Raw genomic sequence first — 25,396 nt, 5'->3', positions numbered from 1 at the left:
GTCGTCAAACAGTGTCGCCTCACAATGTCACGACCTGAGTCGGTTTTATCGTACTGACCTCGGTCGGAATAGATTACTGACAGCTTATCGTCCACCTCACTGCAAAGATGTATTATGAATGCTCAGCGAGTGTGTGCGTGTTTCTGTGAAGGTTATTCTGGACCTTGCGTTATCGATATCATTCCAACTCACAGTGGGCTGTCTTGTCAAGGACAGTAAGTGTTCAACGAGTTTGCAAGCATCTCTGTTTGAAGTTTCGAGGAACAAGTTCCAATATGTCCCGGTAAGTTAAATAATTTTGAAGAAAATAAGAAAGTAAAGATGTTCCATTCGAGGGTAGATCGAGCTTTTCTAAAAGGGAAAAGACCCAAATATCGAAATCCTCTCTCAGATAATTTTACTGCCTACAGCATACTACATTTGGTTTTCAACAGGGTGGGCGTGACCCCCTCTGGACCTGCCTATGCCATTGATAACAGAATCTCAACTATATCTTTATTAATATCATCACTGGACTGGTCAGGAATAATTGCACAAAGGCCCTTATGCTGTCGCTTAAATATTTCCATATCAATTAATATCACACATGGTAGAAACACACTGTCCTATTATAGCATATAATAGGATGCTGCAATTTCTGACCTTCGTGATATTAACTTGATATTTAAGCAGCGGCTCAAGAAGGGGGCAGTTAAATATCCCACACAAAGTCTAGTACATCAATGTGTTTATCTCAAGACCCAAACGGTAGTGTACAATGACCTGCAGGATCTTTTCACGATCCAGTCATCTTATCAAAGGACATTCTTCTATATTTTTACCAAATATTAAACTCATCTTTCTGAGATATTTGGACGACAGTCGGTCAATGTCCCAGAAAATGAACCTATTTGAAACTTGGTGTTTATCACAACTAATTTTGTTATGACTTTTAGAAATTAATGCATTTGTTAGATCCTTTTATCCTAGGCAAAATTGTCACTTTGAACCAACAATGATTTTGTGTAAACGTTAAAAAAGATAAAGAAATTTTGATTAACATGTTTAATGTTGGTTATTCAAATAAAAAATACATTAGCTCCCACAAATAGATTAACAGATTAACATGATTACAATGAAAACAAACACATGATAACAACTGAGTTGAACAGAATAGTTGACAAATTAAACAAAACATTCACTGTATATAATGCCTAAGAAATAAGACAAATATTAATCACAAGGTAGATCAGTTATCATCGCTTCATGTAGAGTATTTGTAAAGGGGACAGGAACAGGTCCGAAGAAGCCTGACCAATTCACTATATGATTCAACTTAGAAAATCATTTGACAGGCATCTCCAGACTACGGAGGCCTCAATAGGCATTTTGATTGACACCAAATTTAGATGCCTTTTTGCCGTGAATCTCTGCTGTAAGTTCCAGCATGAGAGAGTAGGTTGATTGCAATAATTTCATTAAATTTTGAAAACATGCATGTAAATTTTTTAGGGGACAGTAATTGAGCTCAGAGTGGATGAAAGATTTGTAGATAACAATCTTAGTCTGCCCCCTGATGTAGTGACCCATGGGTTTGAGGAGTGCCGATTGTGCAGCAGCCTTTTTTATGCGAGTTGGTAATGTGATTCTAAAACATCAACATGTGGTCAGTATCTACACTGAGCAAGGCAACTTTGTCATCACAAACCAGTATTATATCTCCAAAAGTGAAATTCTTAATTGATAATAATGGTAATAATAATTTTTTAAACTGCACCACTCCACTTACATGAATTCTCATGGCGCTACATTAATATTACCCCTGTCAATGGATCATTGTGCACTCGATTTTCATTCTCAACTGAGGAGTATACATCCCTCTATACTTGCAGAGGGATTGTTTTCCTAGGCTAATTGTTTGAAACTTCAATAAGTTAGCTTTTATTTGGTTGTTCTTAAACCGTCGGTTTACAGGTTTACAGACTTACTCAAGATCCGTGTGAGAGTAGGACAATGTTGTATCATCTGCATAATTATATAATAAAGACTCACCCAGAGAATAAAATACATCATATGTAAAAATATTAAATAGGATAGGGCCTAAAGTGGAACCCTGTGATACATCCAACACTATAAAGCCATTCGCTGCAATTTGAACCCAGGTTTAAGTGCTGTTTCCTGTTACTGAGATACCTGTATAGGTGTGCTGTTGCCCAGTCCATTAAGGCCGTAAACCTGAAGCTTTGCCAGTAACAAGTTGTGGGGCAGACCATCAAAAGCCTTAGATAGATCCATTTAATGAAATAATGTAATTCTCTGCATTACAGCCTCTCTGTCTTGGTCCTGGTATCAGTGAAATCCAAGTGAAATTGCAAAGCCATAGCATTAGTTTTAACTAAATCAATTGAGTAAATTATTATTGATACTTTGGGCCCAATAGAGATAAATCCTTGTATGCCCTAGCAAGAGAAAAATGTTGTCCCATTCAGATAACCTCAAGCAGTGGCATAACATCTTGAGGTTTGTTGAACAAGTAAACAAACCTTAAAGTAATGACTACTTGTCCCAAACATAAAAGGTGACTATGCTTATTGTAAGAGGCGACTAACGGGATCGGGTGGTCAGGCTCGCTGACTTGGTTCATGCATGTCATTGTATCCCAATTGTGTGGATCGATGCTCATAATATCAATCACTCGATTGTCTGGTACAGACGCGATTATTTACAGACCACCGTCATATGGCCAGAATATTGCTGAGTGCGGCGTTAAACAACAAAGAAACAAACAAAACAAACTTGTCCCATACAGCATTATCTGTGCATTACCAATGAATAGATGTTTAGCATTTAGAGGTTTGCTTAAAGGGGTGGTAGGTTAGCCAAGTGGTTAAAGCTTTGGCCACACTGAAGTCCCAGGTTTGATTCCCAATATAAATAAGTACTATGAGTGAAACCTGTTATTGTTGTTCATTTTGATGATATGTCTGGAATAATGCTATAAACGTAACTGACTCAGTCACTCTTCGGGTGTGGGTTTGAATTAGCCTTTAGCATCCATGCTGGTTTTAAGAGGAACTTTAATGGATCAGGTTGTAAAGCCCTGGTGGCTTGGTTGATAGCGTGTCAGCGTGCCCCAACGTCGTGGATCGTTGCTCATAATATCAATCACTGGATTCTCTGTTGGAGACTCAGTTATTTACAGACTGCAGTCATATAGCTGGAATGTTGATGAATGTAACCTAAACAGCCTGCCAACAATAGTTTATGTTGTGACGAATTTGGAACAGAATGATCTTTTAACTTGCAGGTCTCTATTTCTATGTAATACTGGATTATATTAAATTGCAATTTATCCATAATTTCCCCTTTGGGATTCTGGGTTAGGAATGGTTCTCAGCATTCTCTAGGTCCTAACACAGTTATCAGTCAAGAGATGTACAGAAACGACCTACTTACTTCACAGTTCTGTACATCACTTGCCTGATAATGGTTTGGTTTGGTTTGTTGTTTAACGCCGCACTCAGCAATATTCCAGCTATATGATCAGACAATCCAGTGATTAATATCATGAGCATCGATCCATGCACTTGTTTGTTTTGTTTGTTTGTTGTTTAACGCCGCACTCAGCAATATTCCAGCTATATGATCAGACAATCCAGTGATTAATATCATGAGCATCGATCCATGCACTTGTTTGTTTTGATTGTTTGTTGTTTAACGCCCCACTCAGCAATATTCCAGGTATATGACGGCGGTCCGTAAAATAATTGAGTCTGGACCAGACAATCCAGTGATTGACATCATGAGCATCAATGGGATCAATGACATGCATGAACCAAGTTTGCGAGCCTGACCACCCGATCCCGTTAGTCGCCTCTTGCTAGACAAGCATAGTCGCCTCTTACGGCAAGCATGGGTTGCTGAAGACCTGTTCTAGCTTGAGTCTTCATGGCACCACTGAGGGGCATGCTCAAAGCTCTATTATTACCTGGGTCAGTAGATATGCCCGCATTCAAGAATCATTCTCAGCCCCCTGGGGAGTATACAACCCATGCTTCCTGTTAGGTGCTAGAAGGTTAACAACCATGTTGCCATCTCATCCTACTGGGTACCCATTAACTGCTGGGTGAACGAAAGCACATTTTGAACAAAGTCACTTGCCCAAATAGCTGTTTCCCATAGGTATGTTTAAAGTAGCAAAACATTCACTTCAGTTTCAGGAACTAAAGATTACTGGTATATTCCTGACTGATCAGGCCGAGAGTGACAGTGCAATGGATATGCAACTTCTTTATCTTCATGCTTGTCGTAAGAGGCAACTAATGGAATCGGGTGGTCAGGCTTGCTGACTTGGTTGATGCATGTCATCGCATCCCAATTGTGTAGATCGACGCTCATGATATCAATCACTGGATTGTCTGGACCAGACTCGATTATTTACAGACCACCGTCATATAGCTGGAATATTGCTGAGTGTGGCAATAAACAACAGTGAAATAAACAAACAAATCTTTAATACAATGAATACGCCATTTAGGTGTAGATCCTAAGACCTTTATCAGTCAAGTGATGTACAGATACGACCTACTTACTTCACAATTCTGTACATCACTTGCCAGATAATGGTGTTAGTATCTACACCGTCATTGTAATGAAGTAATTGCCCCCCTGAGAGTGTACGTAAGTCCCACTTCATTCCCCCTGAGAGTGTACGTAAGTCCCACTTCATTCCCCCTGAGAGTGAACGTAAATCCCACTTCATTCCCCCTGAGAGTGTACGTATGTCCGACTTCATTCCCACTGAGAGTGTACGTAAGTTCCACTTCATTCCCCCAGAGAGTGTACGTAAGTTCCACTTCATTCCCCCAGAGAGTGTACGTAAGTCCCACTTCATTCCCCCAGAGAGTGTACGTAAGTCCCACTTCATTCCCCCAGAGAGTGTACGTAAGTCCCACTTCATTCCCCGAGAGTGTACGTAAGTTCCACTTCATTCCCCCGGAGAGTGTACGTAAGTCCCACTTCATTCAAAGTATGTTTCATTTCCATGGTTTTGATCGTAGAATTCTTGTTGATTTTAAATGCTTTGGCTAAAACTTTCTAACAATCACCAGTAGCCAGAGGGATGGTGTAAATCCTACTCGGGTACCATGTATAGGTAGCAGAAGTACCGTAAGTCCCCATGGTACCTAGTATGGTGACCTACCTTTGGTTATTGGTGATCTATGGCCCATTTTTATTGTGCATTCTTATGAATAGTTCAAATTTTATGATGTTATGCAATTTTTAAATCTACATCTGTGATAATGTAATTATTTTACTGTCCTTTGTAGACAGGTTTTTTAGTTTAGTTTTGTGCATAATTAATATATAACTTGATTTAGTCACAATATGGCTGAACTATTGCTGATGTGACGATAAACATTAACTCACTCACTCAGACTCATTGTAATAAAGAAGTTGTATCCCTTGTTTATCATACCATCTTCTAATTGCCACTTTAAGAAATCACCAGACCATATGAGAGATAGTGTTTAACTACGAAGTACCAACGCACATTGTACTACTAATAATACTATTGCTTGAATATTAACTTCATTTTTGATGTATTGTTTCAGGAAACGTCCTGCAACATTCGTCCCCGGCTTTCATGATGAAGAGCTTTGTTCCAAAATGCGCTACAATTCCTTTGGGGATACAGGACTTGTGGTATCAGTACTAAGTTTCGGTGAGAATCGGTTGTGTTGGGTTACATTGATATTAAGTTAAGTAAAGTACAGTACAGTACAGGTTGGGTTGGGTTGGGTTACATTAATATTACTTATAATACAATATAGTACAGTACAGTATAATATATAAAGAAACGCAAAAGAATCGTCACTTCATGAAAGTTTCCCCATTGAAATATCAAAGCAGTTTTTGGAGGTATCTCATTTTTGACATTTGTCTTTATCCAAATTTAATAGCGGCCAAAAAGTGCCACAAATATGAATACATGGGTTGCCAAAACACAGCCTAACAAACAACCGTGGTAAAAAGTTTCCGACCCTTGAATATGCGGGTTAGAATAGGTCTTCTGCAAGCCATGTTTGCCGTAATAAGCGACTATGCTTGTTGAAAGAGGCTTGGTTGATGGATGTCATCGATCCCAATTGCATGGATCGATGCTCATGATATTAATCACTGGATTGTCTGGTCCAGACCTGATTATTTACAGACCACGATCATATGGCAGGAATATTGCTGAGTGCGACGTTAAACAAAAAACCAAACCAAACCGAATACTTTTCATGAAAATCAAAATGCACTTTCTTTCCTTGTGATTTTTGTGATGAATGGCACCCCAATATGTAGATCCAAAATTCTAGTATTGATACTAACGCCATGCCAAGACCAAGAATCAGAGAAACCGTCTGCACGACTGCACGACTGCACAAATGGTTGCCAGTGCTTTTAATGTCCACGTGAGAACCATCTACAGATTACAGCAATACTACCAGGTCACCAACAGCAAGCATCCCTACAAAAGTCTGGTTACTCTGATTTACTCTGCACTGGACATGGAACATGTTGTACATTGACCAAGGTTAATGTTTGTGCATCAGGTGCACACATTGTCTCCATTGACTGTTTGTGTGTCAGGTGCACACAGTGTCTACATTGACTGTTTGTATATCAGGTGCACACATTGTCTACATTGACTGTTTGTGTGTCCGGTGCGCACAGTGTCTACATTGACTGTTCGTGTACCAGGTGCACACAGTGTCTACATTGACTGTTTGTGTGTCAGGTGCACACAGTGTCTACATTGACTGTTTGTGTGTCAGGTGCACACATTGTCTACATTGACTGTTTGTGTGTCAGGTGCACACAGTGTCTACATGGACTGTTTGTGTGTCAGGTTTACACAGTGTCTACATTGACTGTTTGTGTGTCAGGTGCACACAGTGTCTACATTGACTGTTTGTGTGTCAGGTGCACACAGTGTCTACATTGACTGTTCGTGTGTCAGGTGCACACAGTGTCTACATTGATTGTTTGTGTGTCAGGTGTACACGGTGTCTACAATGACTGTTTGTGTGTCAGGTGCACACAGTGTCTTCATTGACTGTGTGTCAGGTGCACACATTGTCTACATTGACTGTTCGTGTGTCAGGTGCACACAGTGTCTACATTGACTGTTCGTGTGTCAGGTGCACACAGTGTCTACATTGATTGTTCGTGTGTCAGGTGCACACAGTGTCTACATTGACTGATCGTGTACCAGGTGCACACAGTGTCTACATTGACTGTTTGTGTGTCAGGTGCACACATTGTCTACATTGACTGTTTGTGTGTCAGGTGCACACAATGTCTACATTGACTGTTTGTGTGTCAGGTGCGTCGTCCCTAGGCAGCGTGTTCCGCTCCACTACAGAGGAGGAGTCTATCGAGGTGGTTCACCAGGCACTGAAGAACGGCATCAATGTCATCGACGTGGCGCCCTGGTACGGCCATGGCAAGGCGGAAACCGTGTTGGGGAAGGTACAGTGTTGTTTAACTAAAGCTTTTTAAAAGTTTCGTTAGTATTACATCCAAGATATATACACAATAACATGTGTAGTTGTCTCCTTATTAAAGGACATGCATTACTGTTTATGCTATTAACCAATTGTGTGAATGGGAACGCCACACTTATTGGTGGCTGTAATATAGCTCGAATATCAGTTTTGTTACTCACCCCAGGAACCATTTTTTGCTGTAGTTGGTTTGTTGCTTTACGCCGCACTCAGCAATATTTCAGCTATATGACGGCGGACTTTAAATAATCGAGCTCGGACCACACAATCCAGGGTAGAATAGGTCTTCAGCAACCCATGCTTGCCGTATGCTTGTCGTAAGAGGTGACTAACGGGATCGGGTGGTAAGCCTCGCTGACTTGGTTGATGCATGTCATGGTATCCCAATTGTGTAGATCGATGTTCATGATATCAATCACTGGATTGTCTGGTCCAGACTCAATTATTTACAGCTGGGATGTTATAGCTGGGATGTTGCTGAGTGCGGCGTTAAATGAAAAACTGAAATCTTTAAACTGAATCAAATGTTTGATAACAATTCTGGCCTGGACTTGTGACAAGTGTTTACCTATCTAGGCCCTAAAGGGAGTCCCCAGGGAAGCGTACTACCTCACAACCAAGGTGGCTCGCTACCTGCCCGAGGCGGACAAGATGTTCGACTTCAGTGCGGATCGGACCTTACGGAGTGTGGATGAGAGTCTCGCTAGACTCGGTGTAGACTACATCGACATTATACAGGTGAGTTTACTTTAACACTTTGACATTGTTAGGGTGAGTGTTTCACATTGACATTGACCCATGAAGGTCCGGGGTAGAATGCTTGTAATAGGAGGCGACTAACGTAATGGAGTGGTCCGTCTTGCTGACTTGGTGGATGCATGTCATCGTATCCCAATTGCATGGATCGATGCTCATGATGTAAATCACTGGATTGTCTGGTCCAGACTCGATTATTTACAGACCGCCGTCATATAACTGGAATATTGCTGAGTGCGGCGTGAGGCAACAAACAGCCAAACAAAACATTGACATTATACATGTGGTTGGTTGGTTGGTTTGTTGTTTAGCAGCCCATGCTTGCTGTAAAATGGCGACTATGCTTGCCGTAAGAGGTGACTAACGGGATTAGTTGGTCAGACTCGCTGACTTTGTTGGTGCATGTCATCGTATCCAAACTGCTCATGATCACTGGATTGTCTGGTCCAGACTTGATTGCACTACCACTACTACTACTGCTACTCCTTCTACTACTGCTACTACTATTACTACTACTACTGCTACTACTACTACTGCTATTACTATTATTACTACCATTACTACTTCTACTACTACTGCTTCTGCCACTGCTGCTTCTACTACTGTCATTTCTACTACTAGGGGCGGTCGGGTAGCCTTGTAGTTACAGCGTTCACTCGTCACGCTGAAGACCCAGGTTTGATTCCCAACATGGGTAAAATGTGTGAAGCACATTTCTGGTGTCCCCCGCCGTGATATTGCTGGAATATTGCTAAAAGCAGCGCAAAACCAAACTCACTGACTCATTGACTCACTCACTTCTACTACTACTACTACTACTACTACTACTACGCTTGCTAAAGCTGCTGCTTCTACGACTGCTACTACTACTACTGCTTCTACCACTGCTGCTTCTACTACTGCCACTTCTACTACTACTACTACTACTACTACGCTTGCTAAAGCTGCTACTACTACCTCTAATACTAAGAGGTGACTAAATTTGGATCCTGTGGGGATTCTGGGTTACAACTGGCTGAAAGAGGCTACTTGATAGAACAGGTGTTCAGGAGTAAATCTACACACAAAACAATCAACTGACATGAAGTTAAATTATACAATCTCTGCAGTCACCAAAAAGAAAGAAAAAAAGATAACCGTGAAGATTCCGGGGTAGAATGGGTCTTCAGCAACCCATGCTTGCCGTTAAAGGCAACTATGCTTGTCGTAAGGGGCGACTAACAGGATCATGTGGTCAGGCTCGCTGACTTGCTTGATTCATGTCATTGCATCCAAATTGTGTGGATCGATGCTCATGATGTCAATCACTGGATTGCCTGGTCCAGACTTGATTGTTTTCAGACCGCCGTCATATAGCTGGAATATTGCTGAGTGCGGCGTTAAACAACAAACAAACAAACATGATCAGGGGTAGAATAGGTCTTCAGCAACTAAAAAAAGACTAAACAATTGTGAGTGTCAAAATAAAAATAATGCAAAAAAGATATAATGGCCCAAAACTGCAGAGGTGGTCTTGTTTCAGGTCCATGACATGGAGTTTGCCGACAGCCTGGATGTTGTGATCAATGAAACTCTTCCAGCGTTACAGAAAGTGAAGGATGCTGGGAAGGCTAAGCTGATTGGTATTACTGGATATCCGCTGGAAAACTTCAGGTTTGTATTGGGTGGATGAACATTGTACTGTAAACGTATATAATGTCTCAATTATCTGCATACCAGATTTCTTTGGTCGTAAAAGGCGAAATATTTATGAAAGTTACTTGAATGGATCACTGAAAATCATGAAATTAGAAAATTTCAATGGGCGATTGTCCCTTGCTTGGATTCATAAAGAGGAACATTTTGTCTGGACTGAAGTTTGTCATCACCTTGGTCTCTGATCATGCAAGAAACAATGATGTGAATCTCATCATGAAGCCAACTTAGGGGGATGCTGGGTAAGAACATAGCTCCCCAGCAACCTGTCTGTCTGTCATGTGAGTACAGGACATTATACATGTTGTTTGTTTGTTGTTTGTTGTTTAACCCCGCACTCAGCAATATTCCAGCTATATGACGGCGGTCTGTAAAATAATCGAGTCTGGACCAGACAATACAGTGATTCACATCATGAGCATCGATCCACGCAATTTGGATTGATGACATGTATCAACCAAGTCAGCGAGTCTGACCAACCGATCCCGTTAGTCGCCTTTTACGACAAGCATAGTTGCCTTTTACGCGGTAGAACAGGTCTTCAGCAACCCATGCTTGCCGTGAAAGGCGACTTTACTTGTCGTAAAAGGCGACTAACAGGATCGGGTGGTCAGGCTCGCTGACTTGGTTGATGGATGTCATGGATCCCAATGATGATCTCTGACCTTGGTAACCATGTCAAATATTAATATAATTACACGTAAAACACAGTTCACCCTCATAAAAAAAATCATCAAACTGCTAATACCCCATACTATACAACAGCATTCACTTTAGTGTTGTCATTTGCTAAGGAAATAGCTAAATAAAATTAGCAGGGTTTCTCACATTAATTTCATGAAAACTTTTAGTCCAGGTGTTTCCACTCTCATTTATTTTCGTTTAGCATCTGTGATTAATCCATGTACAATGTAATAGCTAACTGAAAAAATATATACATTGTACTGCCAGAGTCAATGCTAAAAAATGAAAAGCTGTAATATACTCACTGCCAAAAAGAAACGCAAACCATAGGAAAGTGTTACCACAAAGTGTTTTTATTCTTATCACGATATGTTGCACGTGATTTCCAAACTTTACAGGCTAATCCTGCGCAAGACAAATGTTGCATCTCGAGTCATGGATCTATGACGTCCCATCTGATGTGTTCATGAGCCTCGGTTCACACAACATACCAGTATGTTAGTTTGAGCGTCGAACCAATCTAATATCTCTTGAATATGAGCTGTTCTTCATATATCATCCAACATGTATGGTATTCATGTTTCTTTTGACGGTCAGTATTTATTTGCTACGAGACACAGGGACAGACAGCCAACCTGTGAAGATCCGGGGTAGATTAGGTCTTCAGCAACCCATGCTTTCTGTAAAAGGCGACTATGTTTGTTGTAAGAGGCGACTGACGGGATCAGGTGGGCATGCTCGCTGATTTGGTTGATGCATGTCATCAATTCCCAATTGCATGGATCGATGCTCATGATGTCAATCACTTGATTGTGTGGTCCAGACTTGATTATTCACAGACCGCTGTCCTATAGCTGGAATATTGCTGAGTGCAGCGTTAAACAACAAACAAACAGACAGCCATTAAATCATGTAAATTTAGTGGCCATTGACATATTTTTCCGGTCAGGATCCAGTATATACATGAGAAGAGAAATGTGAGCATGATGTTAAACATGTGATTTGTTTGTTTAGGACAGTGCTTGAGAAGAGTACAGTGGAGATAGACAGTATATTGACCTACTGTCGGGGATCTATGAATGATAACTCACTGGCAGAATATATACCATACTTCGAGGTAGGATAACTCACTGACAGATTATATACCATACTTCAAGGTAGGATATCTCACTGACAGATTATATACCATACCTCGAGGTAGGATATCTCACTGACAGATCATATACCATACTTTGATGTAGGATATCTCACTGACAGATTATATGCCATACTTTAAGGTAGGATATCTCGCTGGCAGATTATATATCATACTTCAATGTAGGATATCTCACTGACAGATTGTATACCATACTTCAATGTAGGATATCTCACTGACAGATTGTATACCATGCTTCAATGTAGGATATGTCACTGACAGATTATATGCCATACTTTAAGGTAGGATATCTCGCTGGCAGATTATATATCATACTTCAATGTAGGATATCTCACTGACAGATTATATGCCATACTTCAATGTTGGATATCTCACTGGCAGATTATATACCATACTTCAATGTAGGATATCTCACTGACAGATTATATACCATACTTCAATGTAGGATATCTCACTGACAGATTGTATACCATACTTCAATGTAGGATATCTCACTGACAGATTATAAACCATACTTCAATGTAGGATATCTCACTGACAGATTATATACCATACTTCAATATAGGATATCTCACTGACAGATTATATACCATACTTCGATGTAGGATATCTCACTGACAGATTATATACCATACTTCTATGTAGGATACCCATTGGCAGATTATATACCATACTTTAAAGAACATTGTAGGATATCTCACTGGCAGAATATATACCACATTTGGAAGTAGGATAACTAACTGTCTGATTATATACCATACTTAGTATATTGGAAATTGGATTTTTGTGCCAGAAGACCAAAAGGGCTAGCTTGCTGCAGAAACATTTTGCTATTTGTAACTGGAATACCAAAGATATGTGATTGCTGATTTAAAGTTTCATCATATCTTGCTTTTCTGCCAGGTATTAATGGAAATTTGAAAACTTAATGACCAATGTATTTATACAGGTCATCATATAAGAAAGGAGATTCTTTGAAGAATAAATGAATATTTCCTGTGGTCCTAGCTTTTAGATTCTGTTGCAGTCTAAAGGTGTCGGGATAATGAATGCGTCACCGATCAGTATGGGTCTGTTGTCCGACCGTGGCGCCCCATCCTGGCATCCCGCCTCCCAGGAAATCAAGGACACGTGTGCTGCAGCAGCAGCTTACTGCAAGGTAGGCAACTCAGATGTGTAGTCTACTCATACGTGCAGTCAACGTATCAACCTTTGTGTTGGCCCGTGATCCAGTGCACAGCGCACAGGCCACAAATAAGGTGAAGTCATTCAAAATCGGTCGCAGAGAGTCCTTGGATGAGCTAGGCTCCTGAGAGTTTCTAGGGCTTCGGTCCTGCCCCACACTGAAGCACATGTAACACATGTGGTGTCTCCTTGGGCAAGTCACTTTGTTTGAAATGTGTTCACCCGGTGTGATGAGATGGCAATGTGGTTGTTAACCTTCTAGCCCTTAACAGGTAGCTTGGGTTGTATACTCCCCAGGGAGCTGAAAATAATTGATGTGTGCACAGTGATTCAGTGACCAGGATAATAATAGCGCTTTGAGCATGCCCCTTAGTGGTGTGGAAATATGCACAAAATAAATAGCCTACTGTTATTATTCTGAAATCTGAAACTAATGTCTGTACAATTTACAAAATTGGAATTACCAATTTCGCAGTTAAAATTTTTAACAGCTAGTGTTATAGCTTTTAAGAGATGACTGTACTTCACCTACTGGACGACCAGCTTAATTTTACATTTTTGCATTGAATGCAGTGTGAAAAGTAGTGTCGAAATGTCTCTGAATTTAAGACAAATTAAGACATATTAAGTTGTTATTTTTAGTGAAATAATTGTTTTCCCAATTTGACTCCCAAGGGCAGTTTTATTTGAATCCTAGACACATCCCTAGGAAAGTAGCATGAAAATTTTATCAGTTTCTTGAAGTAAAGGAAAACATGTGCACGGTGTTTCTATTCATGTGTTTTTCAGCAAATTACCGTTATGTACTCATGTTGTCATGTAAATCATGAAATCCATTACTGTATATGACTGTTGATAAGCCGAATCGTGAGGACCAGAAAAAAAGATTCTGTAGAAAGGGTTTGGCTTATGTATGGGTTACACTTTCATCAAACTCTTTTTTTTATGTTGGTGAAAAAACTACACCGTATCGCTTCAGGTGAATGAACAAAGCTGTAACAAACTGTGTTAATGAAAATGTGAAATTTGCGATTAAACATCACCAGACATGATGATTTACTATTTTGATTGTATTTCTTGTTTTGCTAGGCATTGTTTTATATGCAGGGATAAAGATTACCGTGTGTATGGAACAGGGCAAATGGAAGTTGTAAGTACCGGATGGACAACGAAATGAATGTATATATTATTGAATGAAAGTTTGATTAAAATGAATAAAATAGATTACATAGTTTTTATTACTGATGGTGTAATGACACGATTAACTTGCATAATTAAATACAGACTTGTTGATATTCTATTTCCGATGACAGATCATGACGAAACATAGTTTAAGGTTGGGGGTCCGGCTTATCTACCACATATAACATTTTGATACAGATTTCAAGGACCAAATAAATGCCTCGGCTTATCTATTGGATCGGCACATTCACGGTCACATACGGCACATGATGATGGTAAAATAATAGAAAAGAGTAGTAAAAAACCCCACTAAAAACAGTATATGAGTTTTTATAGGTTCCAACAATTGTTTTGAACCGTTGAAACTTTCAGTGTAGTCTTCAACAATGCTTCAGTGAGTGAGTGAGTGAGTATGGTTTTACGCTGCTTTTAGCAATCTTCCAGCAATATCACGGCGGGGGACACCAGAAATGGGCTTCACACATTTTACCCATGTCGGGAATCGAACCCGGGTCTTCGGTGTGACAAGTGTTACGAGTGGAAGTGGAAGTGGAAATCCATTCGCACAATTAAAGGATCGCACAACAATTAAGACAGATATTTGTTAACAATGCATGATAGATTACCCATACAGCTAAGTTTACTATGGGAGAATTAGGCTTGGGCTACCATGTACAAATAATATCACCATCAAAGGGCTACAGCAAATTGTATACTTATATAGTCACCCTGATTTCCATGTTTGATTGTTCACTCCACTCCTTGGTCCACGAAAACACGTATATCCATAGTTGCACATAAGCTCACACTGCAAGTTTTCCAAGGCACACATTTGCAAATATCAGCATGATTTCTAGTTCAGTTTCACAAGCCCCCACATGGGATACAATCTCTCACACAGTGTTCTGAACTTTAACATTAAAAATGAGGAGGTTAAAATACAGGTCTGGCCAACACCCAAGAAGCAGAAAAAACTAACTATTTTTGAATCACCACCACCTTATACTAAAATGCTGATTAGCTACAAGCTTCACTTGTGACATAATTACTTAACCCGCTCAGTCAGCCCGCTCCCCAGGTGTAGTATTCAAACAAAATTACGCAACCCAAGCCTTCTTGTTTCAATTCAAGTCTAAATGCATCTGATATACTAACAAACATATAAAAGCATACACCCATACACATAACACAAGCGAACACTTTAACCACTGGGCGCATGGTTTAACGCTGCTTTTAGCAATCTTCCAGCAATATCACGGCGGGGAACACCAGAAATGGGCTTCACACAATTTACCCATGTCGTGAATCGAACCCGGGTCTTCGGCGTGACAAGTGAACGCTTTAACCACTGGGCTACCCGACCGCCCCTAATGCTTCAGTGAGTGGCACCCGCTATATATACACCCATGGTGATCCAGGTTAGAGCAGGTCCCCAGGAAGCTATGCTGGTCATAAGAGATGGCCAAATGGATTGCGTGGTCAGGCATGAATCGTTGCTGACAATATCAATCACTGGATGGGTTGGTTGGTTGGTTTGTTGTTTGAGGCTGCACCCAGCAATATTCCAGCCATATGACAGCAGTCTGTAAATAATCGAGTCTGGACCAGAAAATCAAGTGATTGACATCATGAGCATCGATCCACGCAATTTGGATGGATAACATGCATCAACCAAGTCAGCGAGTCTGACCACCCGATCCCAATAGTCGCCTCTTACGACAAGCATAGTCGCCTTTAACGGCAAGCATGGGTTGCTGAGAACCTATTCTAACCCTGGATCTTCACGGGTCGAATTGTCTGGAGACTGCATTATGTACATGCCACCATCATAAAGTGGAATATTGCTGAGTGTGGCATTAAATAACAAACACACCCACAAACCTGTGCATTGTCCCAATTCACTGTGCAGAGTTGTGTCCCTTTTGCAATATTTAGATTTAGACCTTGTTTTGACCATGCTCGTAAATGTTCTCAAAAGCCATATTCAAATTTAGCTCTGTACACTCACTCAAACATGTCTTCCTTGTATGTTCCAGGAGAGGGGAGTGGACATATCCCGACTTGCCATGGACTTCACCTTGTCACAGCCAGAATACCACTCAACTCTGGTCAGCACTGCAAGGTAAATGTCTTTGACAGTGACACCCTGTTAGTCTGGAGCCCTGTTAGTCTGGAGCCCTGTTAGTCCGGAAGACCTGTTAGTCTGGAACAATGTTGCTCATAATGTCAATCACTGGTTTGTCTGGTCATGACTTGATTATTTATACAGCTGGAATATTGCTGAGTGCTGCATTAAAATAGCAAACAAATTCAATACCTCAAAGCGATATGCTATGATATATGTGAACATTGATTTACATGCATTGTAACAAGGTTGCACGGAGCAACCTTAATGTAATGTTTGTCATAAATTTATAGTACCGGTAACATGTCATCTTAGTGCTAGGCTCGCCCTTAGTGCTGAGACCAATTCAATGTGTTTCTGCTCTCCACACCCTCAGCTAGTAAGACACACCAGTTTATAAGAGTTGGGGCATTTTCAACTCGCCTTGACATTGTCAATATTAGCTTATTTTATAGGTCTTTGTCCACCACTAAACTTCTTTTCTTTTCCCTGATCTTTTCTCCAGGCCTAAGGAACACATCAATATCATTTTTGCAAACCACATTGGCATGGAGGCTTTTTCCCAAATAAAATGAGCCTCTGTCAGCCATTTGGAATTTTGCAAAATAAAAAGTTTATCTGTTGTAGCATGGCACCAACGCCATTATCCTTAGGGGGCTGCTGTTTTGTTGGGGATGAGTGGACTTTATGCTTGTGTTTTGCTTGTTTCAGTTTGAAAAACTTACAGAAGAATATTGACTCAGTGTACACGCCCCTTACTGAGCTGGAGAAGAAGACACAGAAGGAAGTGATGGAGAAGTAAGTCAGCAAGAAGGGATGTATCCATGACTACCTCAACAGCCAATAGTTGGCCCCAAGGCACGATGCCCTCATATCAGCCAATAGTTGGCCCAAAGGCATGATGCCCTTCTATCAGCCAATAGTTGGCCCAAAGGCATGATGCCCTCATATCAGCCAATAGTTGGCCCCAAGGCATGATGCCCTCATATCAGCCAATAGTTGGCCCAAAGGCATGATGCCCTTCTATCAGCCAATAGTTGGCCCAAAGGCATGATGCCCTCATATCAGCCAATAGTTGGCCCCAAGGCATGATGCCCTCATATCAGCCAATAGTTGGCCCAAAGGCATGATGCCCTCATATCAGCCAATAGTTGGCCCAAGGCATGATGCCCTTATATCAGCCAATAGTTGGCCCCAAGGCATGATGCCCTACATCAGCCAATAGTTGGCCCCAAGGCATGATGCCCTACATCAGCCAATAGTTGGCCCAAAGGCATGATGCCCTCATATCAGCCAATAGTTGGCCCAAAGGCATGATGCCCTCATATCAGCCAATAGTTGGCCCAAAGGCATGATGCCCTACATCAGCCAATAGTTGGCCCCAAGGCATGATGCCCTCATATCAGCCAATAGTTGGCCCCAAGGCATGATGCCCTCATATCAGTCAATAGTCAAAACGTCAGATCTCAGTTACTTCAATAGGCCTGAGTTTGATTCCATGAATGGATGATATGTATGAAGCCAATTTCTGGTGTCGGTGCCATGATATGGTTCAAATATCTCTAAAACAGTAATAAAACCATACTCATTCTTTCAATAGTGTCATGTCATGTCGTCATATAACTGGAATACTGTTAAAAGTGGCGTTAAAACCCAACTCACACACACACTCATGCTGCGAGTGAGTGACTGAGTGAGTAGGTTTTTTTACAGCGGTATTCCTCATGTCCTGGCAGTCAGCATGAGGATCAAATGCTTCAACTGTATCTGAACACCCAGGACTGGAGCAGTCTCCATTATATTATAACACATCAATAATGTCTCAAACAAACGTAGAAAAGCAAACCCAAAATTGCTAAATTACCATAAAATTTGAAACTTTGTTCCCAAAACTTGTTCAAAGTTTCTGGAGATTTATGCTTGTGGAAGAGGAAACTATCTAACTCTAAAACTCACTCACTCTAAAACTCACTCACTCTAAAACTCACACACTCACTCTGAAACTCACTCACTTTAAAACGCACACACTCTAAGACTCACTTACTCTCTGACTATACAACTCACTCTACAATGAACTTACTCTAAAACTCACTCACTCACTCACAAAATTTCCTCTGAAACTCACACACTCACTCTAAAACTCACACACTCACTCTGAAACTCACTCACTTTCAAACGCACACACTCTAAGACTCACTCACTCACTAACTATACAACTCACTCTACAACTGACTTACTCTAACACTCACTCACTCACTCACAAAATTTCCTCTGAAACTCACACACTCACTCTAAAACTCACTCACTCAGAAACTCACACACTCTTTCTAAAATTCACTCACTCATTCTAAAACTCACTCACTTTAAAACTCACACACTCAGTCTAAAACTCACTCACTCACTATGAACGTTCAGAGCATCAAGCAGTGTCACATTAACATTCCTGTCATAGGTTCATGAAGCCGCTGAACAACAAGAACTGGGAGGGCGTGGAGGTTGCGGAGTACCGGGCATCTTTGAAAAAACAAGATAGCTGAAGCATGAGGTACTACATCTCAGAAGATATGTCACCATACCTCAGATACATACTGCAATACTTGAGTAGTCATATGATACATATTTTGATACCAGAGTCACGACATGATACATATCGGGATACTATTCTAACGATATGTATGATGTGGTACGTATTGTAATACCAGCTCCTTTGGGAACTGTTTATGTGTAAAATTCTCCATGTTTCATTTAGCCTAGGTGACTGGAGGCGAAATAGTTATTAATTTTGTTTTTTCTAATAGTGTTATGCATTGTATATGAGAATCAACATTTTCATTTAGTTAACTGACTCTAAAGTCCAGTTTCGACCCTTGCTTAACTAGACTGGAATTTCTGGGCTCGATTGTAGTGTCACCAGTGGCTATTACAAGTTATGTCCCTTCTGTGCCCCTCCTATTGACCAATCAGATTCCACCTCTCATAGCTATCATTTGCTTCAAATAACATGGCATCTCACAGTCTCTGATCGATAATCAGGAACTATATTGTAATAAAATGGGTCTTACTTTGCAAAGTGCATCAAATCACGTGAACACCTTGATTAAAAACATGAAAAGATTTGTAAAATATCTGTTTTCATTAAGTTGTCTGTAAACAAGCTTTGTGAACTCTGCAATCAACTAAAAACTGGGAGGCAGTTTTCGAACTGGATGTTGATTTCGTTACACGATTTTAATTGGACTATGCATTGACTCATTACTCCAGCCAAAGTGTAACTCCACTATTCCAGCCTAGTTCGGCAAGGATGGAAACTGGACTTTTATAGTGAGTTAACTCCCTTGCCTCGAGCAGATGATTTAGGGCTGCCATTAAAGTTAGGTAGCAGCAGCTTAGGCAGACATTGAGCAGGGTAATGATATATCTTTTTAATTATGACTTTTTGAAAATAGATTCAAAATTAAATAGGAATTGATAATTTGGTAGGCATGGAGTATGTCATATCGTCAGTTACATCGGTGAGTGGTTACTCAATGTGATATTGATTTGTGTACAGGGTGTTTTCACTCTTCCATACAACGAAACACAATGCAGGTGACTGACTGTCGGTCATGTTTTGTATTTGGAAAATATATTTCAAAAAAACATTGACAAAGTGTTGAACTGCTAATTAACATGACAGCATTACAGTCAAGGAATGGCACAACATTACGAATATTTAGTAAAACCAGTCAGTCGCGTTAATCCGACACAGTGATCCGCATACTCTGTGGTCATCTGCCCGTGAGTACACAGCCCCGTGTTTTGATGTGAGGTGAGTCAGCTTGTAGCAGTAAACTTGCTTAACAATAAACAATTCATGCTTTAAATGAACAAAACAGTGTTAATCACATGCATAAATTACCTCATTCTCTTTAAATTCACATAAAAGTTCTCCCTACCGCTGAGGACATGCCATTACAGGTCACGTCAGAACGACCTTTCACGAACTTTGACTGACCAATGAAATGACGAACAGGAAGTCCACATTAGCCACAAAGAAATCAGCTTTCTTGTGCTTTGTAGCACTAGTTTCAAACTGGCGACGTCCATTCCAGACGATGCTTTTTAAAGTATTTTGAATCAGTCATACTGCCCGTTACCGTAGTTCTGTGTTAAGCTTTAGAGTTTGCATGATTAGAAAACGTATTCCGCGAACAATGTACCATAACAATATGATCATTTCATTTTTCATTTTTATATTACGTGTTTGTATCATTATCTGTAATATAGTTGTCAGATTTTCGATCATGAATGTTGATACGACTTAATTTCGTTTATCCAACTTACTCATTAATTCGACATTATGATATGCAACCAACCATGTCGGATTAACGGGACGTGAGTGTACAATTTCTTATTTGACCTGCTCATCCATTAGCCATTCCATCAGAAACAACATGGCACCTGACTGTATTGATACAGGGACTGAAATGTATTGTAGCGATAGAGAGTAACAGTTTTAGTCCACTAGTCCTTATAATGATAAAACATAGCAAAACTCTTAAAAATGGCAAATTTCTTCCAGTCCTTTTGATACCTTCACTATTTCTATCGCTGACTCACATTGTGCAGTGATAAATATTGTTACAGCAACTAGCAATCTGTATCACTGAGGGATTGTCTTGTGTGGGGGAATTTGTATGTTTATATTTATGCTGTTTCTGGTCTGATAATGTGTGATGACAAATTGATCATCTGCAGCCATTTGTCTGTAGCGACCATCATAAGATTGTTTGTAAAAACTAGTTAAAGCTAGTTGTGGAGTCCATGTTTCTATTTTCTGGGAGGTTTCTTCACATATGTGCCAACTGCAATTTAGAAAGGGAGTTACATTGTGATGTATATCGGTCAGTGTGTACTTTATGTCTTCCAGCATTTGGGTATTGCTCATTTGAGCTATGGCAAATGGAATCTGTTTCGTGAGATAATTGAGACTGGTTATTCTCTGGCATTGACCTTTTATATTTACAGTAGAATTATTAATTGTGGCTAAGATGCAAAGCAATTTTTTAATGTTTCTATGTTGATTAATAAGAAGTCTTAGCCTGAGGGAGGATATTATAGGCTAAATGAGAGACATACTTTTGTCCCAGTATGTACAAGTGCAGGGTATTTTGTTGATGCACATGTGGGAATGTTTATCTACATATACCGTATTTGACGTAATAAGCGCCCGCCCTTATAAGCGCCCATGGCAATATTTCTTAATATATTGGCTAGTGAACAATCCCAATCAGCACCCCTTCCGATTGATCAATGTACAAAAGACTTATTTATTCGCGTATAGTACATACTCGTGTTATATGCATCCTTAATTATGGGCAATTAAATTCTGGAAAAATATATATGTCGCATATAAACATTTCAGGTTGTCAGCATAAACCACAAAATTTATCTGTCAACTCTATTTTTTTCACCAAAATATTATTCTAATAAGAGCCCCCTCTTTCTAATTTTTAGAGCGCCCTGGGCGCTTATTACATCAAATACGGTATCTACATATAGAGGCTACCGGTTGTTGTCATTTCATGTTATACCTATAGCTGTCTTCCATGACCAGTGTGTTCCATCTATATACCTGGAAAAAGGTTAAGCACCGCCCCTTATTTTCTTTCTATATTTTTATAAACCTAACTCTGTCACTCACTTATCATATGAGGCGAAGAAGCAGATGAGGCACTTGAAAGTGATGCATGATACAGTTTTGTGAAATGGGAAGTTTATATGAAAGTATATTTTTAGTTGTTATTTCCTTCCAGGTGTATATAACAATGTCAGTGGAACCTTGAAACCCATGTAGGAGAACTTTGTCTTAATATTATATAATGTCTCTTTTATCAAGTGAGAATTAATTATTCCAAATTTCATGGTGTTGCAGGTTTCATATTTTGTGAGTATGAATCGCATGTTTTGGCATCATCATTCAAGTGCAAAATTCCAACTGAAAAGCTTGAAAATAAGGAAAAATAGTGCATTGGTTGATAAAAACAAGGGCAAATTTCCGGACTTTTCAGGAATTCCGCGTTGTCACATATTCTGCGAATCATTCTGCAGAATTCATCTAGGACTGGTATAGGTACCATACTTTGAGGTTTTTTTACCTGATGACCATTGTTTTTTGTACCTCAGACAGTATTGTTTGAAACATTGTTTGATTGGAAATAAATGTGTGGATCCTTTTCGTTTTATCATTTTCGACTATATGACATCTTGCCAATAGTGGATTGTGTCCTCCATCCTTGTCTCCCTGTGGAGATCCTGGTGCAGGTAAGGCCGCTGTAGCCATATCTCGCCATTGGGGCTGATAAGTTCTCCAGACTTCAACGCTCGACTATCATCTCGAGATACATAGAGCCAGTGCTTGTTATGAATCAGGTGATCAAGCCTTGGTTGATTGTTTCTCATATCAGTCACTGGATTGACTCAGCTACAGAGCTGGAACAGTGCTGGGTGCAGATACATTTTAAACAACGCACAAACAAAGATCCCATGCTTGTCTCCATGTGGGTGCTTACAGACCAGGGTGATGTGCCATTCACTCACTGGGGCGATTTGGTGTTTAGAGTTGCATCTTTTAGGCATGCTAGGAACCTAGATCTTGGGTTCGGATCCCAGATTCACCCTGATTATTCCTGAAAATTCCATGCGATCTGATGTAAATATGAGTATTGTATCGTGACCCATGTATCAGGACCTTGCTGTATTCTTTCACCCCTAGACGAAGGCGTGGCAATTCACTGTGCAATGTTGTTTTGGGTCCCTTGCACATGCCAGGAACATATGATTGTGGGTTCCAATCCTGGTTTGCCCCGATTATGTTTCTAGGTTTGCCAGCACCATACCCTGCTCGTGGGTTTCACCAAAGTGGTAAAGGTCTGAGACCTGGGCCCCGTTCCACAAAGCGATCCTAGCACTAAGGTGATCGTAAGTCCCATACCCCAACATAGGTTTATGATTATCGTAGCACTAAGATCGCTTTGAGGAACGGGGCCCTGCATCACTTCAGATGACTGGATCTCATCTCTTTTGTCTTAAATCCAAGATACTGACTACATGCTTGGAAGACAGCTTGGACTTGTGCGAGATCGAGATCAGAAGGGTTAAGATATAAGACAAAGCAATTATGATTTCACCATTTTAATAGAATAACCCATCTTCAAGATATATAGCATATACACTCTATCTACATGTGTAGGTAATATGGTTAGCAGGTGCGTTTGAGCAGGTAAGTAATACTGTTTGGGTTTTGTGAGCAAATGCAACTATAAATATATACTTATGTAAAACAATATTACCTTTAATGCTGTTTGTGAGACATGACTCCATAAATAATAGAAATCAAAATAAAACAAGAGGATTATCAACATAAAACAATAGGATTATCACCATAAAATCTTTTGAATTATCCACAATAACATTTTTTTCCGGACACAAGCTGGTGAGCCATGTATGGATGACACCAGGGAATGGACGCAAGTTATCTGAAGTCACATGTGACCTATAATCGTGTTGGTATTAAAACCATGCAATGCGAGATCATTCTCTTTGATTAGCATAAAGTAGATCAGGCTTCCGGTCATGCGCAGAGCTATGAAATCATTAGAGTGAGTGAGTGAGTATGGTTTTACGCCGCTTTTAGCAATATTCCAGCAATATCATGGCGGGGGACACCAGAAATGGGCTTCACACATTGTACCCATGTCGGGAATCGAACCCAGGTCTTCGGCGTGACGAACGAACGCTTTAACCACTAGGCTACCCGACCGCCCCTGAAATCATTAGGCCTATTGGAGATTGAGGCAAGTATATACATATCCCCAGACACTTCCTGACACCCTAAAAAAATATCACCGAGTGTCTCTAAGATCCTCAAATAAATAGACCCAGGTCAATCCCATTACTGGGGGCACGGGTAGCCCAGTCGATTCGCTGTGCAGAGTTGCTTCCCTTGGGCACGCCAGAAACCTATGATTGTGGTTTGGATCCTGGTTCTTCCCGATTATGTTTCTTGGTCTGTCAGCACCATACCCGTGCTCGGGGGTTTCATGGAAGTGGTAAACGTCTGAGACCTGCATCACTTCGGGCTTTCCTCCCACATTAAGCTTACACACTGTGATATAACTGGAATTTTGTTAAAAGCGGTGTAAAACACAACTCACTCACTCAATCCCATTACTATGATAGTTGCAGGGTAAGATCTGGGGTAAGAATTTGGTACTTGGTGTCACAGATTGTTTGTGAATATACTCACCGCCAAAAGAAACGGGAACTATAGAAACATATACAGAAGTATGTACTTTGAGAAGATATATTTTCAACATGTACCACGTAATGGCAGAACTAACAATCCGTCAAGTGTTACCACAGAGTGTCCTTACGCTTATCAGGATATGCCGCATGTGATTGCCAAACTTTACACTCTAATCCTGCACGAGACAAATGGTGCATCTCGAGTCATGAGTTGATGACGTCACATGTAATGCGTTCATGAGCGTCGTTTCACACAACATACCATGCAGTACATGTATGTTCGTTTGTGCATCGAACCAATCCAATACCTCTTGAATATGAGTAATTCCTCTCAATTAACCAACATTTATTGTATTCGCGTTTCTTTTGTCGGTGTGTATATATGGCCACACAATAATCTCAACTGTTGAACCAGAAAGTTGTTATTACTTTTTACCATTTTAGTTTACGACGTGTTTCCACTTGTCTCCTATCTACAAGACGTTAAATCAATAAGTCCCGACTCAGTTTTGAAACAAAATACGAAGACAGTTTACAATAAGTGTGTTACGTCTCATATATCTGAAATATTTTCCTCAACCGACAGGTTTTCCGATTCCAGTGTAGGTTTAGTTGATAATATTCATGAATATATAACGTGGAAGACAGCCTGTCTGTACATAACTTATCCATTAACTCGAGAACTGCTACAACCAAGGCCATGGTACGCCTTCAATATACTGGATATATGCTACAGTCTCAAGCTTTGATGGTTGGTTGGTTGGTTTGTTGTCAGCAATATTCCAGCTATAT

At 40.3% G+C, this 25,396-nt stretch overlaps 2 protein-coding genes across 2 annotated transcripts in view; both read left to right on the top strand.

The window, feature by feature from the left end:
* Positions 1–4,958, top strand: part of LOC139464636 (uncharacterized) — a 64,965-nt gene extending 60,007 nt beyond the window's left edge. The window contains exon 3 of the mRNA XM_071246161.1: positions 4,637–4,958. Within this exon, the coding sequence (XP_071102262.1) occupies positions 4,637–4,958 (322 nt within the window). The remainder of the gene's footprint in view (positions 1–4,636) is intronic.
* Positions 4,959–5,599: 641 nt separating this feature from the next.
* LOC139464909 (uncharacterized) lies at positions 5,600–21,066 on the top strand. The gene is made up of 9 exons (XM_071246500.1): positions 5,600–5,704; positions 7,355–7,500; positions 8,112–8,273; positions 9,814–9,944; positions 11,685–11,787; positions 12,854–12,985; positions 16,230–16,315; positions 17,030–17,116; positions 18,771–21,066. Exons 1-9 carry the CDS (start codon positions 5,650–5,652, stop codon positions 18,853–18,855), a joined length of 987 nt encoding a protein of 328 aa, XP_071102601.1. The 5' UTR covers positions 5,600–5,649; the 3' UTR covers positions 18,856–21,066.
* Positions 21,067–25,396: the final 4,330 nt, after the last annotated feature.

The sequence above is a fragment of the Haliotis cracherodii genome, unplaced genomic scaffold, assembly GCF_022045235.1.
Source record: "Haliotis cracherodii isolate W230 unplaced genomic scaffold, xgHalCrac1.p SCAF_17, whole genome shotgun sequence".
Classification (NCBI taxonomy): Eukaryota; Metazoa; Mollusca; class Gastropoda; order Lepetellida; family Haliotidae; genus Haliotis; species Haliotis cracherodii.
This window is presented reverse-complemented; position numbering and strand designations above follow the sequence as displayed.